The 19,156-nt window shown below is 40.5% G+C and overlaps 1 protein-coding gene across 2 annotated transcripts in view; it reads right to left on the bottom strand.

The window, feature by feature from the left end:
- Positions 1-19,156, bottom strand: part of cfap20dc (CFAP20 domain containing) — a 388,329-nt gene that overhangs the window by 199,642 nt on the left and 169,531 nt on the right. For both annotated transcript variants that reach the window (XM_043708208.1, XM_043708209.1), the window contains exon 8: positions 2,776-2,912. In XM_043708208.1, the coding sequence (XP_043564143.1) occupies positions 2,776-2,912 (137 nt within the window). The remainder of the gene's footprint in view (positions 1-2,775; positions 2,913-19,156) is intronic.

Genomic DNA, 19,156 nt, shown 5'->3' on the forward strand with positions numbered 1-19,156 from the left:
TGTACAAAGGCTCAGTCAGACTCAATCTGAAATAGCATGTTCAGATTTGATCAGAATATCTGGAATATACATTGATCTTAGAAGGGGTACATCAAAGATTTACCAGAACAATATAGAGCTTAAAGGACTATATTATGAGGAAATGTGTCATAGACTAGTTTGCATTCCCTTGAGTTTAGGGTGGTCTAATTGAGGTACTGTACTACTTAAAACAAAAGAATAATTTAATGTGCAATTTATAAGGTAACTATTTCCTCTGATTTGGAGATCCAAGAACAAGAGGATATCATTTAAAATTAGATTAAGGCCAATTATGGGTGAAATAAGGATTTAGATTACCTACAGTATGGAAACAGGCCCTTTGGCCCAACAAGTCCACACCGACCCTCCGAAGAATAACCCACCCAGACCCATTCCCCTATCCTGTATTTACTCTGACTAATGCACCAATCATTATGGGCAATTTAGCATGGTCAATTCACCTAACCTGCACATCTTTGGAGGAAGCTGGAGCAACCGGAGGAAACCCATGCAGACAAGGCCACGCAGACAAGGGGAGAATGTGCAAACTTCACACAGACAGTCGCCCGAGGCTAGAATCGAACCCAAGTCCCTGGCATTGTGAGGCAGCAGTGCTAACCACTGAGCCACTGTTGCTCACTGTTGCCACCCCTATTTAATTTATGCAAAGGATACAGGCCGTAGTCTGGCAGACTTGGGACTGGACCTTTGATGGACTAGAGAATGTTTTTGGACAAGTGAAGTCAAACAATTTCAAATCAAAGGTGCATTAGTCGCTGTTGTACCATGAAATCCTGATGAAACTTTTAAGACATGAAAAACATCCAGTCTATTTAATGCAAAAGTACTATGGGTGGAACCTTTTTTTTGTCTAAATTCAAATTGTGTTGAATTTTTGGACTGCGTTTTGCTGCAAGACCTACCAAGTCCTCTCACTGCATTTTACCAAACACAGCAGTTATCCACCATGACCACATTGCATCTCTCACATCTGATTCCAGTCTATTTCACCACACACTATTCCTGCAACAACACTCAACTCAGCAGATATCTACTGAAAGACTGGCATCCCTTTTGTGCAAACAATCTTTAAAAGACCTGCACCTGGATGAGCATTGGCATTCTGAAGCTGAGCACATTACTGGACAAAATCAGAACATGATGGAGGAAGGAAAGATGGAACTACGATTCTCCAACAGGACCTGGACCTGCTGGTGCATGGGGTGGTGAAAAGGAGAAGAGTATTCTTCCTGAAAAACTGTAAGGGAGGCCACCAGGTCAGGTCAGAGATCACCAGCTGGGTTAGTATGTTTTCCAGGGTGAGAAGGGAAAGCTTTCTCTGCTGCACCTGATTAAATGTTACACCCTTCTCTCAACTACCTCTCTCTGTACCTCTGCACCCAGTTTCCACTAAGGCTCACGTTTTATCACTTTCAGTATTACCTGCAACATCTTGGCTCATTCACTTTCAATTCCTCCAACCTCCCACACCATTAACCCTGCATGCCCTCTGCATTGCCTACGATTCCCTGAGAATACCTCACCTTCTGCACTGACACCAAAAGCCATTCAACCTATTTTAAACTCACCAATTCCTCTTTTGCTGTCATTATTGGAGAAGGCAATTCATGACAGGACTGTGAGTGTGTCAGGGGACTGCTCAACAGGAGAATACCGGGACCCTCTGCAAGGGTGTCGAGATATCCATGTCTTGACAAATAAGTAACTACCATTCTTCATTCCATTGCAACTCTCACATTAACCCAGGTGTCAGCCTCATTCATCACGCCACTTCTAACCATGGGCCTGATGCCTTCTTGTTCATATGTCTTGCAGCTACTGCCAGCCTATCCATGTATTCTGCCAAGGATCACCCAGTTCCCCCATAATTCACCTTCTGACTTCGGAAGAAGACAGTATCAAAGCCTCAGAGGAATCATCATTGAGGCTGCTTCCTACACCCAACACCCTAACTCAAATACAAACAATACTTTGGGTAGAGCATTAGTCTTAGAATTTTTGGCAGCACAATCCAGTGAGCACTTTGCTGCAATGATTCTGCAGCTGGCTGTGCAACAGACAGTTATTTGGGACTCAATGGCTATCAGTGCCCAGAAGCATCAGCATTTCAGAGAATCATGAACCATCTCTATTCTATGCCTCCACAGAACTGAAAAAAGCTATCATATTAACGCATAACTGACACCCTCAGAGTGGCACACATAACTATCCCCCAGCACCCCACTCATTGGTCCTCAGGACTGAAGGCATGGTGACAGGAAGGCAGAAACCTGACTATACACCACTTGCTCCACCCTTGAAAGGAGACAACATAGTGCCAGGAAGCACACCTCCTCAGAGGTCTCAGGATATGGCTGGGCCTCCCAACCTTGCTTGTCTCCCTCCAAACTCATAAGTTCAAGGTGAAGAGGGTCAACTTGCCTCTGCGCTGTGTAGACATAAGCAGCCCCTGGGACATCACCAAGCCTCTAGGACCATTAGGTCCATCTCCAAGGAGAGTGGAGATCCACTCCAGCTGCTGAACCAGAGACTACATTAAATTGTAGAGGAAGGTAAAGGAGGACAAAAATTTATTGAGTGCTCTTTGGTGGAACAGAAAGGTTGCTCCTAATTGCCATAGCCTATGAGCACTGAATAGATGTACCTTTAAAAATACCAATAAGCTAGAATACATTGCAATGTAATATTTGAAATATCACTTGAATTATCAATTATCATGGAACAGCGACTTACATCTTTAGATCCTGTTGTCCCAGCTTTTCTGCCACTGGTTGGAGGTGGTCCAAGTACTTTTGATCCAAAAGCAATGTGAGAAACATCTTGGCTTCTAACACTACGTACACTGGCTGTTGCACCATTGGTCTGTTGGTCTAAAGTAAAATAGAGAAGTAATTTTCATTTGTATGATTCATGACACTTCTGCAGTCTTGTGTGAGTATATAACGGTTTACAGATTCAGGGCGAATTTAGGGAGTTAGACATTAATGCCAAAGCTCAAATGTAAAGGGAAGTTAGAAATGAAGTGAAAACCATAAAGTCAGCCAATAAGTTTAAAACAAAGATAGAATATATTCTAATAGCAACTTGCTTTTATCTAGCACGTTTATGTGATAAAACCTCCCAAGCACTTTCAGGTAATAAACATTTACAATATATTATTGTCATTTGACAATTTATAGGATCATAGAACCCCTTCATTTTTCAAAAACCATAGTTAAAAAAAAACACAGGCAACTTTAGGCACATTAATTTTACTTCAATTGGAACTGATAAAAGGGTAAGACAGCAGAATATTTCATCAGTCCTGATGAAGGGCCTATGCCCGAAACGTTGATTCTCCTGCTCCTCAGATGCTGCCTAACCTGCTGTGTCTTTTCAGCACCACACTCGACTCTGATCTCCAGCATTTGCAGTCCTCACTTTCTCCTAGCAGAATATTTGTGCAACAATAATCTCATATACTGAAATAGATTCAGAAAGGGCACATATTGTCTGATGAACATCCTTGACTGTTAAATAATTGCATCCAAATGTGCAATGCCCTATAACACAGTGAACATAGATACCTAAAATGCTGTGCAAAAGTTCCATACAATGGGCCATTCACAAAGTTAAAGTTGTTAAGATTCACTCACTATGAGTGAATGAGAATTTGTCATAAAGGTAGAAAATATAGATTTGTTAGCAGATGTATGTTGGGATGTGAAAAGAAATATGGAATAGCATTTTTGAATATTTTAATGTTTGATGCTTTGAGCACAATGGTTCCTAACTTATATGCAAGATTCAGGTTCAAATAGCCAGTGCAAATTAGTCAAATTTAAAGATGCTTAAAAACTTGCATTGAAGGTGAGATAGTAGAACATAAGAAGAAGCAGAGAATCTACAGAATATGTTGGAAAAAGTAAGAAAATGAACTGGTCAATGGCAGGTGAAGTTAAATGTGGTCAGCTTTGAAGTGTATGACAAAATAATACATGATATTCACAATGCATGAAAGAATTTGAAGGAGTTTAAAATGCTGTAAAATATTGGAAGCTCAACTGTATAACCAAAGTACCAATATCAAAATAATTATGTTCAATATGCATGGGACTCTAAGCAGTTCACACCTACATCCATCTCTGGTCACTGAGACACAGGCAAATATTTAAGTAACGCTGGCAGTGTAAAGAAGTGCCTCAAAATTGCTTTCCAGTGTTGGAGTTGAGAGAAACACTAAAAAAACTTTACTTTCACATATAAATAATGATATGATTTTGTTGAGGTAGGTATTCAATTGATTTTTAGAGAATAATCCAAATGATTATTCCAAACTAATTTACAAATACTATTAAGAAGAAACAGCTTTACTCTAAGAAAATCAATTTAGACATATCAAGAAGTTCTTCTTCATCATACATAGTAAATAACAAATAAGTCAGCTTTTTGAAACTTTCTTTGCATTGAAGATGGAAGTGGTCAATTGGAATCAATATTATTTAATTAGAAGACACAAATCATAGACTGCAGAAAGCACTGACCTAGGAATGCAATTGCACTGCAATTCACTTGTTTTACAACAAGACGACCCACATGGGAGGGAGAGCACAAAGCTCCATTGTACCATGGAACAATGGGAAACATCTGAAATGGTGTTTAGAGTTGAGCAAAAATATTTTTTGTGAACCAAAAAAGGTGTGGAACATCATGGATGAATAACAATATAAGGAAAGAATTCAGGTTTGGAAACAGGCACAAATTTAATACAAAGACAGCAGAGGCATGTGTGATAGGCATTAATATCAAGAGATTAGATGAGAAGTAAATGTAAAGACAAAGCATAACTACAAAACTAAATTATCAAAGAATGTAAAATACAATAATAAAATATTTTACAGGCATCTCAATAATAAAACAGGGAGGCTGTGATGGGATTAGAATCATTAAGAGATACCAAATGCACCAACAGAGATATGGTTGAAATATTAAATAATTATTTCAATTCAGTACTTACAACAGAATTAAAATATGTTGTGGTTCTGTTCGCCGAGGTGGGAATTTGTGTTGCAGACGTTTCATCCCCTGTCTAGGTGACATCCTCAGTGCTTGGGAGCCTCCTGTGAAGCGCTTCTGTGATGTTTCCTCCGGCATTTATAGTGATTTGTACCTGCCGCTTCCGATTGTCAGTTCCAGCTGTCCGCTGCAGTGGCCGGTATATTGGGTCCAGGTCGATGTGCTTATTGATTGAATCTGTGGATGAGTGCCTCGCCTCTAGGAATTCCCTGGCTGTTCTCTGTTTGGCTTGTCCTATAATAGTAGTGTTGTCCCAGTCGAACTCATGTTGCTTGTCATCTGAGTGTGTGGCTACTAAGGATAGCTGGTCATGTTGTTTTGTGGCTAGTTGGTGTTCATGGATGCGGACCCGTTAGCTGTCTTGCTGTTTGTCCTATGTAGTGTTTTGTGCAGTCCTTGCATGGGATTTTGTACACTACACTGGTTTTGCTCATGTAGCAAAACCAATGTAGGGTACAAAATCCCATGCAAGGACTGCACAAAACACTACATAGGACAAACAGCAAGACAGCTAACGATCCACATCCATGAACACCAACTAGCCATGAAACAACATGACCAGCTATCCTTAGTAGCCACACACTCAGATGACAAGCAACATGAGTTCGACTGAGACAACACTACTATTATAGGACAAGCCAAATAGAGAACAGCCAGGGAATTCCTAGAGGCATGGCACTCATCCACAGATTCTATCAATAAGCACATCGACCTGGACCCAATATACCGGCCACTGCAGCGGACAGCTGGAACTGACAATCGGAAGCGGCAGGTACAAATCACTATAAATGCCGGAGGAAACATCACAGAAGCGCTTCACAGGAGGCTCCCAAGCACTGAGGATGTCACCTAGACAGGGGACGAAACGTCTACAACACAAATTCCCACCTCGGCGAACAGAACCACAACAACGAGCACCCAAGCTACAAATCTTCTCCCAAACTTTAAAGAATTAAAATAAGCAGACATGATGTTGATTGAGATTATAATGAGATAAGTCCATTTAAAATTTTAAAAATGCATTGGACAAACTAAACAAATTCAGAGGGAATGATCTCTGGTCCAGATGGATTGCACCAATGTATTTAAAGGGAAAGCAGAGGCAATACATATTTAATAATTCATTTGAAAATGCTATGGTGTCAGAGGACTGGTGAATAGACAATGTAATTCCATATTTATGAAGGGGGGACAGAACAATGCCAAGGAATGATTGATCAATCAGCTCAATATTAAGTGGTAAGAAGAATGGAAGAACATTTGGAACCAAAAATACAATAGTGAGCAATCATTTTCAAAAGGAAAAAATTTGCATGACCAATATAATTGAATTTTTTGGGAGATGACATAGAAAGTTGGCAATGGCAATGCTGTGGATTGCTGACATTTCAAAAGCTCTTTCATAAAGTACACAACAGATTAATGAATAAAGTCCATGAATGTGGAGTCAGAAGTCAACTAACAGAATGGATTACCGGTTTCAAAATAGAAGGCAGCAAGTGCAAATAAAGGGCAATTGTTCAAAGTTGCAGAAGATGGGCAGTGTTCTTCCACGGAATTAGTGTTAGGACCATAGCTATTTACAATTTCAAGATATCTGAACTTTGGTATCAAAATACAATTTCCAAATTTGTGAATGACATCAAATTGAATGGATAACAACAGTAAGGAAAATTTACAACAAATTATAGTAAACACATTAATAAATTTGTGGAATGGGAATATACTTGGCAAATGACACACAAAGCCATGTTGACTATCCCTAATCAGTCCTTGCCTTTCCAAATACATGTACATCCTATCCTTCAGGATTCCCTCCAACAACTTGCCCACCACTGCCATCAGGCTCATTGGTCTATAAATCCTTGGCTTGTCCTTACCACCTTTCTTAAATAATGGCACCATGTTAGCCAACTTCCAGTCTTTTGGTACTTCAGTTGTGACTAACGATGATGAAAGTGTCTCAGCAAGGGGCCCAGCAATCACTTTCCTTGCTTCCCACAGAGTTCTAGAGTACACCTGATCAGGTCCTGGGGATTTATCCAGCTTTAAGCATTTCAAGCCATCCAGCATTCCTCCTCTGGACATTTTTCAAGATGTCACCATCTATTTCCCCGCATTCTATATCTTCCATGTCGTTCTCCACTGATGCAAAATACTCACTTAGTATCTCTCCTATCTCCTGCGGCTCTGCACAAAGGTTGCCTTGCTGATCTTTGAGGGGCCCCATTTGCTCCCGAGTTACCCTTTAATCCTTAATGTATTTGTAAAACCTCTTTGGATTCTCCTTAACTCTATTTGCCAAAGCTATCTCATGTCTTCTTTTTGCCCTCCTGATTTCCCTCTTAAATATATTCCTACTGCTTTTATACTCTTTGAAGGATTCACTCAATCTTTCCTGTCTATACCTGACATATGCTTCCTTCCTTTTCTTAACCAAACCCTCAATTTCTCTAGTCATCCAGCATTCCCTACACCTACCAGCCTTTCCTTTCACCCTAACATCTTCCAGTCTTTGGACTCGTTATCTCACTTCTGAAGACTTCCCATTTTCCAGCTGTCCGTTTATCTGCGAAAATGTGCCCCCAGTCAGCTTTTGAAAATTCTTACCTAATACTGTCCAAATTAGCCTTCCTCCAATTTAGAACTTCAACTGTTAGATCTAGTGTACCCTTTTCCATCACTATTTTAAAACTAATAGAATTATGGTCGCTGGTCCCAAAGTCCTCCCCCACTGATACCTCAGTCATCTGCCCTGTCTTATTTCCCAAGAGTAGGTCAAGTTTTGCACCTTCTCTAGTTGGTACATCCACATACTGACTCCAGAAAATTTTCTTGTACACTTTTTAAAATATATACATTTTTATTAAAAAATATATTTTTTAAATATTACAACAAATACAAAACAATACAATTCAAACAATACAACGAATACCAAAAAAGTGTAAAAAAACCCAAACTGCCCTCATGGACAAATGTATAAATATATATTGAAAAATATATATCAAAAAATCCCAACTAACTACTTAACTAAATAATTAATAACTCAGCTCAGCCAAGCAAAACACTCATATATTTGCAGCTCCCCCTCCCTGGACATTCGACTCATAAAACACAATTGTTGCGGCTATATGTCCAGGTATTCTAAAAAGGGCCACCTTGTCTTATAGAAATTCTTAGGTGTACCATACTTGTGAGAAAATGCTCTATAACAATCTTCTGCCAACCCACCAGGCCCTGGGGATTTTCGGATACCCAACCTAACAAGATATTCTTTCTTGCACAGAAAGTGAGAATTTGAAAAGTTTTTTCTTATGCGTATCTACGGGAACACGCTGGGCAGGCCAAGAAGAAGAGAGGTTGGGTCCTTCTCCACCCTTACACCCAAAATCCCCTCCATTGCACCCGCCACAGCACTCCAGTATGTTTGAAGCCTACCACAGGACAGAGACAATGGGTAAGAGTGCCTGTACCAACCTTCCACTTGGGACATGTTGAAGATACCCCTGGTTTAAATTTTGACAAACGATCTGAAGCCAAGTGGACCCTGTGGAGAATCTTCAATTGTAAAGCATGGGTCCTATTGCAAATTGATACCTATCTTGCATTTCCCATGCCTGTGAGGAGACCTTAACACTGAGCTCTCTCTCCCATACCCTGCAGAGTCGATCAGACTCATCTGAGGGGGCGCCCCGAATTAATGATATAAAGTGCTGACAGAAAGTGTACTCTTAGACTGAGCAACCTCATCTAATGTCGGATTTGTAAGGATCAGTCAAATATGTTTTTTTTGAATAAAATCCCTAACTTGAAAAAACCGAAAGAGGTCCCTGTTATATAGTTTGTATTTCTGTGCTAACTGATCAGAGGACATCATTGTGGCTCCCTCAAATAAATCGCCTATGCAAGACACAGCTCTAGCTGCCAAATGTTTGAATCCTGAATCTATCATCCCCGGTTGAAAATTCGGCATACCCACTATCGGTGTAAGAGAAGATGTTTTGCCAATAATGCCTTCCCCCTGCGATTTGCCCTCCATGCTTTAACAGTATTGATAACTATTAGGTTATGGCAATGTTCCCTAACTGTCCTCATTTTGTCCAAAAACAGCAAGCTAGTAAGGGGGCACCCTGCTTGAGAGGTTTCGATATCTAACCATATTGAAAGAGGGTCCCCACAAGCCCAATCACTCATGTAAGATAAAAGCGAGCTTAATTGATAGTTTTTAATGTTCGGGAGTTCCACTCCCCCCAATGCAACTGTGAGGCAGTTGCAGTTTAGCTAATTTTAATAAAAGGCCGCTTACGATGCCGAATAAAAGAGCTGAACCAGCCGTTCAATCTTCTGAATATTTGCTTATTGAAAATCAGGGGGTCATCCGTATTAGGTACAACAAACAGGTGAGAACATTCATCTTAATAAGCGCTATCTGACCCAACCATGAGACCAGAAGCACCACCCATCTTTGAAGGTCTTGTTTGATTTTGTCAAATAATTGAACAACTGATCAAGAACTAGAGTAGTAAATAGGCCCAAATACACAAACCAACCTGTGACCACTTAAATGGGAATCGATATTCGCCCTCAAGACCTAGCTCCTTCATAAGACCACCCATAGGTATAACCTCTGATACTGCAAATTTAATCTTGTACCCTGAAAAGGTGCCAAACACACTGATGCGTAGTATCAGGCGAGGCACCGAAACTGCTGGATTTGACAAAAAAATAAGGGCATTGTCCGTTTACAACGTAATCTTATGTAATTTTGGTCCCACTTCTAGAACTGATATATTAGGATCCCTACGATGGTTCAATCACCAATGTAAAAAGCAATGGCAAAAGGGGACAGTCCTGCCAGCTGCCCCTAAAAATGTTAAAATTGCTTGATCGTACCCCATTGGTGATGACCACAGTGAGAGGGTTACTGTAGAGAAACTTTACCCATCTTATAAAGACTTTGCCCAAGCCAAACTGCTCCAGAGTATAAAAAAGGTATGGCCACTCAATTCGGTCAAATGCCTTCTCTGCATCTAGAGAAATCCCCAATCCCTGTATTGACTATTGTTGACATGCTTGAATTACATTAAGCAGCCTCCTAACATTATTGGAGGATCTATGGCCCTTTATGAAACCCGTCTGGCCCTCTTTAACAATAGAAGGCAACGCAGTCTCCAGCCTTAACACAGGAGTCTTAGAGAGGCTTTTAAAGTCCACATTTAAGACTGAAATGAGCCTGTACGAAGCACAGTCCTCTGGTACCTTTCCTTTTTTATGAATAAGTGAAATATTGGCCTCTCTCAGAGATGGAGGGAGACAATCATGGCTGTATGCTTCATCGGACATCGGATATTGAACATCGGACTTGACAATATGTTTATAAATTCCTCATAGAATTCGCTGGGCAGTTCATCAGGACCGGGTGCCTTTCCACTCTGAAGCTGCTTCACAGCCTCCTGCACCTCTTGCTCTGATAAGGGGACATTGAGAAATGACTCTTGTTCAGGGGTCCACCCAGGAGCTCCAGATCCTTGAAAAAGGACTCTAACTTGGCCCGCCCCTCCTCACAACCATCAGATTGGTATAACTTAGAGTAAAATCTCTGGAATGCCACATTAATCTTTTTGGAGTCACATGTTAGGTTCCCAGACTCTTCCCTAATCACCATAATGGCTTGAGGCACACTCCTTTTCCTGGCGAGATATGCTAAGTATTTGCCTGGCTTGTCACCATGCCCATATAACCTTTGCTTTGCAAAAGTAAGCTCCTTCTTAGCTGTCTGCGTGACCATGGAATTCAATGCAGACCGCAGTGCATAATCCTCTGTAGCTTGACCAATGAGAGTCTGTCAAAGTAAGCCTTCTTGGCTGCCTTCAACCATGCTTTGGGGAGATGTTGCTGCTCACCCTTCTGCCACTTCCTACTGGCAGAATGGGAAATAATTAACCCCCTTACATAGGCTTTGGCAGTTTCCCAAAGGACAGATAGGCTACTAACCGAGCCTGAGTTAATGTCTAGGAACGCCCAAAATTCTCTGGAGAAGTACTCCTCATAATTTATTATCCTTAAGGATAAAGGGGTCCATTCGCCAGTGCCTCAGACCCACAGTAATGTCTTTAATCTTAACCAACAGGTACACTGGAGCATGATCGGAGATAGTAATATTACCAATTGTACAAAATGCCACCAGGGTTGCCAAGGTTGCCAGGGGTGTTATAAAAAAATCAATCCTGGTGTGACATCTGTGTGACTTGGAAAAAAAACATAAAATCCTTGCCTTGGGTGGAGACGCCTCCAGACGTTCACCAACCCTAACTCCACACACAGAACCACTAATTGTTTAGTTTGTACAGAGGGGCCTTTGAGATGCATGAGACAATTAAAATCTCCTCCTATAATGATATGCCAGGACTCAAGACTGATCAATTTAGAGAACGTACCTACCAGAAATTTGAGGGAATTAGCCGGAGGGCAATAAACATTTAAAACCCCATATTCTTCCCTGTTTGTCAGGGCTTTGAGAATTACCCGAGTATAAACTGCCCATAAATAGGCATATAACTATCCCAACAATTTTCCCTCCTCTTAGCTAGAGCCACACCACAAACACAAGCAGAAAAGAAAGAAAATACATCCTGGAATAGCAATGTGAGTAAAGAAATTTTGAAAATAAAAGAGTAAATACTCCATCCATCCTTTGGTATAACTTAACTTAGAAATTGAAAGTAGACATCTCAACTGCCTCCAAACATAGTTTAAACCAGATTATTATCAATTTAAAAAAAAGGAAAAGTAAGCCCAACTGGACTTCCTCTGTTTTTTAAAGAAAAAACAAAGACATACTCAAACAACACTACTACTTGTACGTACTAAATTGTTCAGGTTAAGTTAATTTGTCCACAAAGTCTCTTGCCTTCTCCGACACGTCAAAGACGTACAAATCCATCTAAGATGAAACGAAGCCTCAGAGATATCACTGGATACCTCAGAGAGTACTGGATCCCAAGCTCCCTCAGTCTTCTCTTGACTCCATCATAAGATTTTCTTTTCTGGATCACCGCTGCTGAGAAGTCCTGGAAGAACATGATCTTAGAGCCCTCGTAAACCAGGGCGTTCAGATTTTTTCTATGGATTCTGGAAACTTCCATGATTCTCTCCTTATCTCTATAATGATGAAACTGCACCAAGAGAGGATGAGAACATTGATCCAGACCTGACCTTCGCGCCATGATCCGGTAAGTCCTTTCAATCTTCAAGCCTCTCATTCCAGCCTCCAAGTAAAGGAATTTTGGCATCCAGCCCTCAATAAATTCCACCAGACATGCACCTTCCTTACCCTCCGGCAGACCGATGATCCGAATATTTTTTCTCCTGCCCCTGTTCTCATGGTCATCAACTTGGTTAAGCAAATTATGGACTTGAGTTTCCAGGGCTTGGATCCTATCCTTGGAGGAATTGGTATCAGCTTCCACCACTGTAACTCTGTGTTCTACCTCATTTGTCCTTTTTTCCAGGTCTCTCAGCTGCTGTTCATGCTTCTGCAGCATGATAGAGATCAGGGCCAGCTTCTCCTTTATCTGCTTACCCAATATCTCGCGAGATTTTGTGAGCTCCTTCACCAGAGCCCTGGTAAGAAATCGAGTCTGAGGGTCCTACAGGCTGGGCGAAAACCCAGGTAAGTTGATTTTCAACAGTTTCCTGGGACTCCACGCCTGCGGTGTTCCGGGCTGGGCGGGTTAAAAGTGCATCCCACTTGTGCTGCGGTGCGGATCTCTGCAATGCAATCTTCCTAGATCGCTGCCATCATGTACCTTCTTAACAAATTCCTCTCCATCTAAACTATTACGACTATGGCAGTTCCGGTCTATGTTTGGAAAGTTAAAATCACCTACTATTCTTACAGATAATTGAAATCTCCTTTCAAATTTGTTTCCCAATTTCCCACTGACTATTGGAGGAGTCTATAATACAATCCCAATAAGGTGATCATCCTTTCCTTATTTCTCAGTTCCACCCAAATAACCTCTTGGGATGTATTTCGGGGAATATCCTCCCTTAGTGCGGCTGTAATGCTATCCCTTATCAGAAACGACACTCCCCCTCCTCTCTTGCCTCCCTTTCTATCCTTCCGATAGCATATGCATCCTGCAACATTAAGCTGCCAGTTCTGTCAATCCCTGAGCCACATTTCTATAAGTGCTATGATATCCCAATCCCATGTTCATAACTATGCCCTGAGTTCATCCGCCTTCCCTGTTAGTCCTCTTGCATTGAAATAAATGCAGTTTAATTTATTAGTCCTACCTTGTTCCTGCCTGACCTAACTGTTTGACTGGCTTCTTTTCTCAACTGTAGCAGTCTTCAATTGATCTCTTTCCTCACTATCTCCCTGGGCTCCCCCCCACTTCCTGCCAAGTTATTCGTCTGAATCCTCCCAAGCAGCTCTCGCAAATCTCCTTGCCACTATATTGGCCCTCTTCCAATTCAGGTGCAATCCATGCTTCTTGTACAGGTCACTTCTACCCCAGAAGAGATTCCAATGATCCAAAAATATGAATGCTTTCTCCCATACACCAGCTCTTCAGCCACACATTCATCTGCTCTATCCTCCTATCCCTACCCTCACTAGCTTGTAGCACCAGGAGTAATCCAGATATTACTACCCTCGAGGACCTCCTTTTTAATTTCCTGCCGAGCTTTCTATATTTTCCCTTCAGAATCTCATCCTTTTCCCTTCTTACGTTGTTGGTACCAATGTGTACAATGACCTCCTGCTGGTTGCTCTCCCCTTTGAGAAAATTCTGCACCCTCTCTTGATCCTGGCACCAGGGAGGCAACACACCATTCTGATTTTTCACTGCTGGCTGCAGAAACGTCTGTTTGTACCCCTGACTAGAGAGTCCGCAAACACAATCGATCACTTGGAATCTGATGTACCCCTCATTACCTTAGAGCCAGTGTCGGTACCAGAAACTTGGCTGTTCATGCTACATTTCCCTAAAAGTCCATCACCTCCTTCATTTTCCAAAACAGCATACTATCCACCCACTTCTTCTACTTTTCTTGGAGTTAACCCATCTACCTGACTGTATCTGCGGATTTTCTCTTTTCCTATAACTGCCATCCATCACACGCCTTAACTCTTGTAAACTCCTCATTATCTCTAACTGTTACTCCAACCGATCCATTCGATATGACATGATTCGCAACCAACGACATTTATTGCAGATATAATCCTCATCAAGCATTAAACTCTCCCAAAACTTCCATGTCTCATGAACTTGATTGAGTTTTTTTGAAAAAGTTACAAAGAAGTTTGATGAGGGCAGATCTATGTGGACTGCAGTAAGGCGTTTGACAAGGTTCCCTAAGGGAGACTGGTTAGCAAGGTTAGAAAGCATGGAATACAGGGAGAACTAGCCATTTGCATACAGAAATGGCTCAAAGGTAGAAGACAGAAGGTGGTGGTGGAGAGTTGTTTTTCAAACTGTGACCAGTAGAGTGCCACAAGAATCAGGTGCTGGGTCCTCTACTTTTCATCATTTATATAAATGATTTGGATATGAACATAGGAGGTATAGATAGTAAGTTTGCAGATGATACCAAAATTGGAGGTGCAGTGGACAGCAAAGAAGGTTATCTCAGATTACAATGGAATCTTGATCAGATGGGCCAATGTACTGAGGAGTGGCAGATGTAGTTGAATTTAGATAAATGCGAGGTGCTGCATTTCGGGAAAGCAAATCTTAGCAGGACTTATATACTTAATGGTAAGATCCTGAGGAGTGTTGCTAAACAAAGAGACCTTTTGAGTGCAGGATCATACCTCCTTGAATGTAGAGTCACAGGTAGGTAGGATCATGAAGGAAGCATTTGGTGTGCTTTCCTTTATTGATCAGGCCACTTTTGGAATATTGTATGGAATTCTGGTCTCCTTTCCATCGTAAAGATATTGCGAAACTTGAAAGGATTCAGAAAAAATTTACAAGGATGTTGCCAGGGTTGGAGGATTTGAGCCATAGGGAGAGGTTGAATAGGCTGGGGCTGTTTTCCCTGGAGCGTCGGAGGCTGAGGGGTGACCTCATGGAGGTTTATAAAATCATGAGGGGCATGAATAGGATAAATAGACAAAGTCTTTTCCCTGAGGTGGAGGAGTACAGAACTTGAGGGTATAGGTTTAGGATGAGAGGGGAAAGATATAAAAGGGACCTAAGAGGAAACCTTTTCACGCAGAGGGTGGTGCGTGTATGGAATGAGGTGCCAGAGGAAGTGGTGGAGGCTGGTACAACTGCAACATTTAAAAGTCAACTGGATGGGTATATGAATAGGAAGGGTTTAGAGGGATATGGGCTGGGTGCTGGCAAATTGGGCTGAATTAGGTTGGGATATCTGGTCGGCATGGACAAGTTGGACCGAAGGGTCTGTTTCCATTCTGTACATCTCTCTGACTCGATGAAGTTCAACAAAGATAAATGTGACATACTACATTTTGGTAGGAAGAATAGAAGGATTACCTACTACTTAGAAGGCACAAGTCTCGGTGGAATGGAGGAGCAAAGTGATCCCTGCTTACAAAATACGCCAATCACTACAGGTTAGTAAGGTCAATAGAAAGAAAAGCAAACCATGCCCTAGCTTTAACTAAATGTATAATACTGCATGCTGCAGTTCTGGTCATCCTATTATGAAAAAGGATCCAGAGGCATCGGAGAAGGAACACAGAAGTTTTGTAAAGATAATCCTAGAAATATGAGTAAACTCAACAGAAAAAGACTGACAGGCTATATCTCTTCTTTCTTGAAAAAAGGCAACTGTGGGGTGATATATTAGAGGCCTTTATCAATAGTCTTCATGATTTTATAGTGAATCTGGACAGAATGTTTTCTCTTCAGATGAAGAGAATAACTAGAGGTTGTTAATGTAAAATAGTCATGAAGAAATCAAACAGGGAGATCAAAAGATATTTCCTAATGTTAGGAAAGGCTTGGGTGAATTATAAACAAGCATGGATTGGTTGGGCCAAATATTGTATTCCTGTGAGTTTTATGAAGTTGCTTTTTTTCCCTTAGGATTTATGTTAATGGATTAATAAAATGGTTGGATATCTGAACATTTTGTTTAAAAAGGCTGACTGAAAGAACATTGTGGCATTTTTTTATAAATTTATTTCTTGAAATTAATCTGGCTTTGGCTAATTGCTAAGACTCATTGGCAGGAAATCACACAGCTGGGTCTATGCTTTTCTTTTAGATATTGTTTAAAGATCAGTTGACGTATAGCCTACTGAAAGAGAAGCTACCCAGCTCATGCTATGCCTTTCTTGAAAACGCTTTTGAACAGTCCAGTGAAACCTAAAAAAAAATGATGCAGCTGTTTTGCAGAAAATCCTCAGAATTATTGACAATTCCTGGACAAACTGCATCTGCAAAGGTCTCAGTGACAAACATCTGTTTCGTGACACTTTTATCTATCTCACAACAGGACACTGACTTAAAGTCATCATGAACATTTTATACCTTGTCCTTTTTTACCTTGAAGACTTAACAATTATATACCAATGTGTTTTGTTTTTCAAAATTACTCTCTGCAGAGAAAGTTCTTTATTTCTTTCTTTTCATTAGGATGTGTGATTGCATGTGTTGGGCTATTTATATTTGTCTATTTCAAACTACGTGTTAATCAGCTTTATATTTTTACCAAGAACATCATGCTTTCACAATGGATCAATAAAGAAACTTGGTTGATTATTTTATTCTAAAGACAGTACAATGTATATAATTGGCCATATTGGTAAGTGGATAAAGCATTTAAATTTCTGCCATGAGCAATGGAGTGGCAGAACCAAAAGGTGAAAGTGCACTCTCTAACCTCAGTCATAACATTAAATGTATCCTGCATAATCCTTGTGCATTATGTATCCTACATAATCTGTTATTAAGAATGCTGAGACATTCAAGCAACTCACCTGAAACTGATATTAGGCATTTTTATGGAAATCAGCATTTACTGCCTCTTCCATATCCTTTTTGAAAATGGTGAATTACTCTGTACATATTCTGTGCACACTACAGTCTGTTTTGAAAGGAGCACTGTAAAGCTAAGACCTTTTTTGTTTCCTTAATGTAGAGCCAAGAAGAGTGGAGTCTTTAAACCTTTGACCTGTTGTTAGCCATCTCTCCCCATTGTCTCTCCTTGGGCAGAGCTGAAACAGCAAGCATTGAAACAAGCTAAATGTGATCCCATGAAATTCACCAAGGTTCCTTAGATAGCACCTTTCAAACTCATGATCACTACCATCCAGAAGGACACAGAGGCAGACATGTAAGCAAAGAAAATAGGAGCAAGAGTAGGCCATTTTGGCCCTTTGAACCAGCTCTGCCATTCACTGGTGTCATTGCTGAATCATTCAGCAAGTTCTCACTTTCTCTTCAAACCCTTTGATCCGTCTAGCCTCAAAAACTATATCTAACTCTATCTTGAAAATATTCAAAGTTTTGGCCTCAACTACTTTTTCAGGCATAGAATTCCACAAGCTTACCACTCTCTAGATGAAGAAATTTCTCCTCATCTTAGTCCTAAATGACCTACCTCATATCCTTAAACTATGATTTCTAGTTCTGGGCTCCATGGTCATCGTAACATCTGATCCTATCTAGTCCTGCTCGAATGTTATAGGCTTCTGTAAGATATCTGTCATTCTTTTAAAATCCAATGAATGTAGTCCTAACCAATACAATCTCTCTTCATATGTCAATCCTGCCATTCGGGACTCAGACAGATAAACCTTTGTTGTACTCCTTCCATGGCCAGAACATCCTTCTTCAGATAGTGAGACCAATACTCCATTCGTCAAGGACTTGTACAATTGCGCATGACATCCCTGCTCCTCTTCTCAAATTCTTTTGGGACACATGAGAAGACCAGTAGGTGAAAGTTCCCCTCCACACCACTCACCAGACTGACTTGGAAATATATTATAATTCCATCACTTTTGCTAGATCAAAATCCTGAAACTCCTTCTCCAACAGTATTGTAAGTCTGCCCACACCAAATGGACTGCAATGGTTAAAAAGGCAGGTCATCACTATCTTCTCAAGGGCAACTAGGAATGGTCAATAAATGCTGGCCCAGCCTCCAGTGAACGAATAAAAATTGCTTTCATGAAGTGTTGTGACCAATGTTTTTGTAAATTTTAATTATGGAGAAAAACAAGGTAGAAAAAATGAGTTTCGTACAGCACTTCCCATAACCACCAGACATTTCAAAGTTCTTTGCATCCATGAAATACGTATTGAGATGTAGTTATTATTATAGAGGAACCTCGATTATCCGGCATTCAGTAAACTGAATTTTGGATTATCCGAACAAGATCGCAAGGCCCCAATATTTGGCTAACTATGCTATCCGGCATTTGATTAACCGAATGAAATATTCCCCTCCCGTGTCCTTCAGATAATTATAGAAAACATAGCAGCCAATTTGTGTGCAGCAAACTCTCACAAAATCCAACATGATAATGAGACTAGAATTTTTTTGTGATATTAATTGAGGGATTGGCCAGAATACCAGCTATAAGTCCCCTAATCGTCTTCATAATTGAGCCATGGGATCCTTTACAGACACCCAAATTGATAGGTGGAAGCTTAGTTTAACATCTTATATAAAAGATAGGATCTTTAACAATGTAATGCTTTCTCACTACAGCACAGGAGTTTCATATGTGATTTTTATGCTCAAAGCTTGGAGTGGAACTTGGAAAAACAAGACTAGCATTAATAATCAACAGCATAACAGATGTCACCACCTAGAGGCAAATCAATCAAATATATTTTGTGCTCTTTTCACTTTTCATTTTAAAAATATTTTTGAGGTTCAAAATAGCAAGATTATCTCAGAAAAACCATGAACAATATACACTGAATGACATAAAATGCATCCAGACCTTTACAGACTTATGTGACAATATTAATTTGGAACCATACTACATACAAAGAATATAAATCTTTTTAAACTCATACTTTTGATTTTCTGTTTGTTACTTCTACGATCCTCAAAGAAATCT

The sequence above is a fragment of the Chiloscyllium plagiosum genome, chromosome 18 (assembly GCF_004010195.1).
Source record: "Chiloscyllium plagiosum isolate BGI_BamShark_2017 chromosome 18, ASM401019v2, whole genome shotgun sequence".
Taxonomy (NCBI): Eukaryota; Metazoa; Chordata; class Chondrichthyes; order Orectolobiformes; family Hemiscylliidae; genus Chiloscyllium; species Chiloscyllium plagiosum.